Genomic DNA, 8,427 nt, shown 5'->3' with positions numbered 1-8,427 from the left:
TGATAATTTATTCAAAGACCCTTAGCTGAGCATATTTCCTTTATTTTATAGTTCTCTATGCTGATAACTAAATAGTAATCCAGAAGACTCACACTTTCATTGAGACTCTAAAAGTTCAAAAAAGAGAAAACAAAAAGGTCCCCAAACCCACCAATCAATCACTAGATGTACATATCCGATGCTATGAGTTGTGTAGTGAGAAACAGTAACTATTTTTTATTTGCCTGAATAACAAATAATTTAATCTAATTTATGTGCATTTGCTGTTGAATAATGACATTCTAAGTAACTAGATTTAGGGTTTAGTAACTAGATAATTTCTCTTGGGAAAGTCTGAGAGAGAGATTTTATACTTGATGTCTGCTGTTAAATGTAATCATAAGATTTTTCTGTTTCCATCATGACTGAGTAATAGCAAATGGAAGCTCATGCATATAAGCCTACCTTTTTAGCATATATTACATAACATACAATGGGTTTTAGCTTTTCTTTACTACTATTTATTTTATGATAACATATACATATCACATCATACCATATCACATCAGTATTTTCTTGATTTATTTGTAATGCAAGTAACTTGAGGTTGGAGATATGGCCAGAAAGGGGCTCATCTTCTTAGGCATGTTACTATATTTCAAATGTCTTTTGCTTGTATGTCTGTGCTGGCTTGTTTATGTGTTTGGTTTTGTTTTAAAAAACAGTTAGTTGCATAGACAATTATTAGATATCTGTGATCAACTCTCTCTGTTAGTATCAGCTCTCTCCATTAGTAAAGCACTCCTATATTTGATTTACAATAACTGCAAAACATGGAATCACAGGACAAGTCAGATTGGAATGGACCTCATGAGATCTTCAGTCCTACCTCCTGCTCAAAGCAAGACCAGCTCTGAAGTCAGATTGAGTTATTCAAGGTTTTGTCTAGTGAGGTCTCAAAAACATCCAGGTCTGCATGACCTCCTCTGGGCAGTGGGTTTGTGATGGCTTAACCCCAGCTGGCAGTGAAGCTCCCACCCAGCCTCATTCACTCCCCAGCAGTGGCTTGGGGGACAGAATTGGAGGGGCAAAATTGAGAAAAAAAATTGTGGATTGAGATAAAGCCTGATTAATAACTGGGAAGGGAGAAAGGGAAAAGAAGGTGAAAAAAAGACAAGTGAAGAAGAAGGGACCAACACCACCAGCAGACCGATTGCCTAGCCAGTCTCTAAGCAACAGCTGCTTTGGAAAAAGCATCGCCATGCCTTTGCAAGGGACTCTTCCTTCCCAGGTGTAGGACTTCATCACTGCTAAATTTCACAAGGTTCTTGTTGGTCCCTTCTTTCAGCTTAACAACAGAACTTCTTGACCCACCTACAGGCAAGGATATTGCTCCTGCCTGCCCCAGCCTCTGAGGGACACAGCAAGACCTTGATGGGAGCATTTTCCCTCCAGAGCTGTGAATTGAGCACGTGATGTGTTTCTCCATTTTAGGCTGGGAACCATGCCCTGCATCACCCTCCAAGGCTGAGCTCTCTTGTAGTCTTCAGCAGCGTTTTCAGCCAAATCTCCTTGCCAGAGTCTGCCACAGTATCCTAAGAATTCTTCTAACTGTGTCCAGGGCTCCTGGCCTCTGGCTGCAGAGAGCAAGTGGTACCTCCAAAAACTTCTGTGACCACCAAAAGGTCTTCTGCATCACCAAATACCCATTGACAGCATGAGTAAAACTAAAAAGCAACAGGATTAAAGTGTTGTGGCAAATCCTTAATGAGAAAATGAGCCCTTCACAGCACGAAAAAACATGGAAACAGTCTTAGGACGAAAATTACTCTTTCAACGAGTTCATCTCCAAGTCAGTCACAGCATTGGAGACCTGGTCAGCCATATGTGGAGAAGCAGTGGTTTGCAGAGTTTAGTTGGCATGTTTTTTAACCTTGCTGCTGCCATTAAATGCAAAACAGGTGTTAAGAAAAAAAAAAAAAAAGAGTTCCTGTTTCAAGGATTCCAGCCTAATTCAATTTAGATGGAACCTGTCTACTCCTTTGTAGACATGTTAAATTAATGGAATATTCAGTGGACCTGAATATTGAACTGTGGAGCTTGTGGATGCATGAAATAATTTTTATTTTAAGTTTGATTTCTATCTGTAGTATGATAAGGTTATAATGTTCTTAGCAGAAAAAGCTCCCCCATCCCAGACACAAGCAGCTCCAAGTGGCTCCAAAGGAAACTCACTGGCCAAAGTTGTGCCAATGTGAGAGATACAACCCTGCAGACACTAAGGTCAGTGAAGCAGGAAGGGAAGGAGTTCTCTGGGAGCCAGAGGATGGATTCTCCTGCAGCCCATGGTGCAGACCAAGGTGCAGCAGCGGTGCCCCTGCAGCCCATGGAGGTCCGTGGTGGAGCAAATGGACATCTTACTGCCCATGCATGATCCTCTGCTGGACCCTGTGCTCTGAAGGAAAGTGCAGGCTGTGAGAGCACATGCAGGAGCAGGCTTCTGGCAGGAATCCCAGACGCTGGGGGACCCACTCTGGAACAGTCTGTTCTTAAAATTTTGTCTTACTGTGTGGAAAACTCCCATCCTCAACCAGTCCTTGAAGAACTGCAGCCTGCAGGAAGAAGCCACGCTTGAGCAGTTTCTGAAGGATTGTATCCCGTGGGACTGACACCCCTCACTCTGATACAGGGGAACATGTGAGGAGGAAGGAGAAGCAGAGAGAGGAATGCATCCTGACATTCTCCTCCTGTGCATAGACAGAAGAGGTAGTGGAGAAAATGAGTGAAGAAGTGATGTTGAGCCTGAGAGGAAGGGTTAGAAGGAAGGAAGATTATTTTAGTTTTGTCTTTGTCTTTTGTCTTGTTTTTAACGGGTAATATATTTAATTTTCCCCTATTCAAGTCTATTTTTGTGAGGTAAATTTATCTCAATCCATGAAACCTTCTCTCTTCCTTTCCACTCCTGTCCTGTAGAGGAAAGGTGTGAGAGAGCAGCTGGGTGGAAATCTGGAATTCAGTCAAGGTCATCCCATCATAGTGTCAAAGGTGGGTGTGTTCCTCACATTTCACAGGCAAAAGTTACTTTTAATGATGCAACTTCATTGAGGTGGATTTTCCTTGTATTTTTAAAATATAGGAACATTATCCACTGTCTCCTTTCCCTTAGACCCTTTCCTTTCCTCCCTTAGAAGTGAAAGGGGTACTTCCTAGATTCTCCCTAATTATATGACGTATTTAATGATGGTTTCCTTATATGCAGAAAATAATTCATCTCCCATAGCCATGAAGTCTTCCTAACCATATCACTGTGAAACTCTAATTTTTATGGATACAAAGTTTTGGTGTAGGAATAGGAACAATGTGAATGACATTCTTCCTTACTTTAACTAACAAAACAAAACAAAACTAGTAAAGGCTATAAGACTAAATTGTTGCTCCCTAAATCTATCTTTTTAGTTGAGCAAGAAATCAAAGTTCAAATATTCCCTTTTTTTTAAGATCTAGAAAAATCAAATTAAGAAAAAATCCAAAATAAAAATCCTCTCTCTCTGCACATCTCTAAAGAAGATTTATAACACAACTGTACTCACTTCAGATTTATTTTTTAATGAAGGATAGACCACTACAGAAGCACACTTTTGATGAGAGACAGCCTTATTACTCTGAGCTGCACAAAAATGTATCACAAGTTATTAATTAAAACAGCTTTTGCAAATTCAGTTGAAAAATCAAATTTAAGAAGTAGTCAAGAAAAATAAATGGAGCAAGATAAGATGAAAACTGCTGCAGCTGCATAAACACACCTTTACATTTTGGTTAAAAGACATAATGTGGCTTTAAGGGAAATTCTTTCATCATCCCTGCTTGAATTGGTATTGCTTTAATTCGGAGTGATTTTATGCACATTAATTCTTTCTAAAGGGAACCATATGGGAAGTTCTGCTTCAGGTATTGACAGTCCTTGCTCTAAGCACTGAGAGAGTGGATATGTCTGAAGCATTGAAGTTTTTGGAATGGCCTAATGCCACATGTGGATTGAGGGCCACAGGAGCAGGAAAAATCTTGACTCCTGTGTTTATGTTTTGTCATGTTTATGTTAATTTTTGCTGCTCTCCTCTGTTCACCAACTTCTGCTGTGCTGAATTAGGGGTGTGAGTAGGGCCAAATGCGGAAGGAGTTGCAAACTGCTTCCTTGTCAACAGTGAGCACATTCAGAGAGTGTGTAGAAAGCATGTTCTCTGAATGCCTGGGGAGTGACAGATGCGTTTTGAGAAGGCACCACACTACAGAGGAGGAGTTTTATGATTTGCCTGGGTGATAAGAGAGGAATTTAAATACTTAGGGGTTATATTAATTGCCACGTGTTTCATTCCTGGTTTTGTGTCATGGATCTCTTGGACTGAGTTCTATTTAGTTTTTACTCTTCATCAGGACAAAACTCGAGAAGAGATGTAATTATGGTAATATTGTTAAACCCTTTGATATTCATCTAGCACTGTTCATCCAGTGGAGAAACAGATTTGTTTCAACAAAAACCACTGGGGCTGGTTATTGCAATGATAAAACAGTACAGGCTGCGCAATTTGCTTCCTAAATGGATTTTTAGAACACAATATATTTTGTCAGAATTACAACATGGAGTACTGTTGTTATTATATATTTGTTTTCTAATTACTTTCTGGTGAAATGCTCATTTCAATTCCTTAGAAAATTGTCTAAATTGTAGAGCTAAAACTAAGAAAAATAGAGCTTTACAGATATGTTTCCTCTAGCAAATTATGCTTATATTTAATAAAAGACAGGAAAAAATTACTGGATTACAAACTGTTATGGATCAACACTCAGCACTGTACTTTTCTTGTCAATTTGTTTCCAGTTTCAAAGATATTAAATTCAGAATTCTTGACAAGAAAAGCTGAAAGTTCAAGAACAGATTTAAAAATTAATCTCTCATTTGCATCTGCCTAGTGGTGTAACTTTAAGAGCATTAATATGCTTCAAATTTTTCATTTAATTTTATTATTTTATCATCCATTTTCCAACTTTTTGAATGTGCCTGTAAATTGTAATGATACATTTTTCAAAGCTCTTACAAGTATTTTTAATTATACATTTTATCGTGATGATGGAAACCAGGAAAGTTATAAGTTTTTTGATGCATGTGTGTAATTAGCTATTCTATATTAATTCTTTCTTTTTAGAACAATATTTTTATTTCACTTAAGAATACATATTTAGTATGTAGTTTCCCAACTCTATTGCACCACCTTCCTCCTTGTGTCACCTTTTTTACAATTTATTTTTGCAGAGTAGCGTGAGAGTATTTGCAGGCCATCAGAATAAAAGTTCATCTAGCCCTCTATCCCATTTCTGACATTGACCAAAAATGGGTATGTACAGAATACTTACTAAGAGCAGCACAGGAATACTGTCTCAGAGAACTGTCATGGGCTCTTAGCAACTCATGTCTTAGAAGTTTCCAGAATGAGATCAGTGTTTTTCAACTCTAATGCTTCTTACTGAATTTTTTTGGTAATTTTTATAAATTATTTTGGAGCACATGTTAATTTTAACATTCACTATGCCCTGCCATGAAAAATTGTAAATTTAGCTGCACATTAGTAAAATATTTACACTGTTTTCTTTACATCTACTTTTACATTTTCATGATACTGAAACAGAAAATTAATTCAGTTCCCTTTTTCTTCACACCATCACTGATATGATCTTCCAACATCATGGAAACTACTCAATTATTCCTCTCTTCTTTCCCTTCTCACTTATTTTTTCCTAATTTAGTAACTAGGTATTCCTGTATGTAAGGGCCATTTTTTATGTCAGCTAAGTTTCTCTAAGAATCATTGTGGAAGATCTTCGTGAAATGCCACTTGAAGGCCTGCCAAGACCTCTGATCTAGCAGAGTCAGTTTATTGACTCATTCAGAAAACTGGCATAAGTTAGTAAGCCCTAAGATTTTTTGATTAAAAATTGTTTTGATTCTTCCTCAATAAATCATATTTGCCCATGCCTCACCTTATTTGTAACCAAGAATGTCAATATCAGTTCTTTCTGGGCTTTTTTATACCATCTTGAAGCATTTTAAAAATCGTCCTTGTGTTACCTGTTTCCTAGGCTTTTTGAATTCTTTAATGTCTGATATCTCATCCCGGGAATTTTAAACTACCCATTTTGTCTCCTTGATTTATGACAATGTTCAGTTTGAGATAAATCCTCTGATGTAACCCATATATATATATATATGTATAAAATATGGGAACAGAATTATTTATGTCCATTCTTCTCCCATGTGAATACAGAGGAAACTCAAGTAGCTTTCTTGTTTCCTTAATTTTTTATATTGTTTAGGTAATTGTCAATAGACTATGAAGTTTCTTGCCATTGATTTGTTAGAAAAAGGATTAATAATATTTTTTATAATTTCTGCAAGTTGTTCCTCCTATCCTATTTGGCTTCTCTTAGTTATCTTTATAGAAGTACTTCCAGATTTTAAGCTCTATTTTTCTCCCTTGTAAAAAGATAATTACACTATTCACGTGATATAATATTTTATGTAGTTCCCTTATGAAATAACCACAGTAAACCCTACCACAGAATATATGTATGTGAAATTGAATTAATTTTCTTCTTCTCTATTGTCAGACTTGAATATGTTTTCAAATTGTTCCCAAAATCTGTAATAAGATAAAATTCCAATCTTTAATTCTCTTTTTCCCCCCACTTTGTTAATTCCTAAAATATTTTCTTAACATTATTGCTGTTGATAGAAGGTCAGGATTTTTACTTGTTTTTTTTCTTTTTCTTTTGTCTCATGATTAAGTTGTCATTTGGTAAAGGGGAAAATGTGCATCCAAGTGTGCCAATGTTCTGTTCAAGTTTCATTCCTTTGAATCCAGCCTGTCAAATCTGATTAATCAGTGATTAATCTTTTCAGTTACATAGAAATTTTGGCCCTGTGTGAAATATCTGAAAGCTTGTCTCAGTTGGCAAGGTACTTGCTACAATTACTGAATATTTTAAAATACTTCCTCTGATTAAATTCTAGCTTCTTTGAAGTAGCAGACTTTCAAATTCACTTGTTACAAGAAAGGGAGTTGGACTTATCTTTGTGGGGGCCTTCTAACTCAGGATATTCTGTGATTCAAAATACTTTTTAGGAAAAATTAAAAAAAAAATTAAAACATAAGGAGAGGCTAATTCAGCCTTCAATTTGGGATGTCTTTTAACAGTCTTGGAAAAAGAACAAAAGGAATTGTTCCTCAGCAGTATCTGTCTCAAAAATGTATGCTCATGGATTTGAACATTTTTGACATTTCGAAGTTTCAGTTCTTTAAACAGTCAGCAGTAGATGTTTGGAATATCTTGTGCTTTGCCTTGCTGTGCTATCCATAGCCCATTGCTTTCAGAACAGCTATCTTGGGTTATTGTGTTCATTATGATCATGGCTCAGCTGTCCCTGATCTGTTCTCAATTTCTAACCCTTTTAGCCAAGTTTGTGTAATGATATGTCTCTATGTAAACCATCATAATGTTTCTTATTCCTTCTTTCTTTCCTTTACATTCTTCCCTACCTCTTTCTCCTCCTCTCTTCCTCTTTTACTTGTTTATCCCAGTATATCCAGCTCAAGAAGTGGGACAATGCAAATCTCATGACATTTAACAAGACTAAGTGTGAAGTGCTGCACCTGGGTCAGGGTAACCCCAGTATCAACACAGGCTGTGGGATGAACAGATTGAGAACAGCCCCGTGAGAAGGACTTGGGGCTGCTGCTGGGCAAGAGGCTGGACATGACCCAGCAATGTGCTCCTGCATTCCCGGAAGCCAAATGTGTCCTGGGCTACATCCAAAGCAGCATGGCCAGCACAGCAAGGGAGAGGACTCTGCCCCTCTGCTCTGCTCTGCTCTGGTGAGATCCCTCTGGAGTGCTGCATCCAGCTCTGGGGTCCTCAACATGAGAAAGACATTGAGCTGTTGGAGCAAGTCCAGGGCACCATGATGAGAGGGATGGAGCTCCTCTTCTACGAGGCATGGCTGAGAGAACAGAGTTTGTTCAGAGTTGGAAAACAGTGGGCTCAGGGGTGCCTGCTTGCAGCCTTCCTGTATCTAAGGTGGGCCTACAAGGGAGATGGGAAAGGACTTTCTACAAGGATGCATAGTGACACACAAGAGTGGAATGGCTTCAAACTGGAAGAGAGTAGGTTTGGATTAGATATTAGGAAGAAATTCTTTATTATGAGGGTGTTAAGGCATGGAACAGGCTGCCCAGAGAAATTGTGTTTGCCCAATCCCCGGAAATGTTCAAGGCCAGGTTGGATGGGGCTCTGGGACACCTAGTCTAGTGAAGGATGGCTCTGTCTATGGCAGGGGTTTGGAATCACATGATGTTTAAGGTTCCTTCCAACCCAAACCATTCTATGACTCTATAACTA

At 38.1% G+C, this 8,427-nt stretch overlaps 1 protein-coding gene across 1 annotated transcript in view; it reads left to right on the top strand.

The window, feature by feature from the left end:
* CCDC102B (coiled-coil domain containing 102B) overlaps window positions 1-8,427 on the top strand; it is a 136,331-nt gene that overhangs the window by 41,067 nt on the left and 86,837 nt on the right. Inside the window, exon 7 of the mRNA XM_005423326.3 lies at window positions 2,953-3,024. Within this exon, the coding sequence (XP_005423383.3) occupies window positions 2,953-3,024 (72 nt within the window). The remainder of the gene's footprint in view (window positions 1-2,952; window positions 3,025-8,427) is intronic.

The sequence above is a fragment of the Geospiza fortis genome, unplaced genomic scaffold (assembly GCF_000277835.1).
Source record: "Geospiza fortis unplaced genomic scaffold, GeoFor_1.0 scaffold100, whole genome shotgun sequence".
NCBI lineage: Eukaryota > Metazoa > Chordata > Aves > Passeriformes > Thraupidae > Geospiza > Geospiza fortis.
This window is presented reverse-complemented; position numbering and strand designations above follow the sequence as displayed.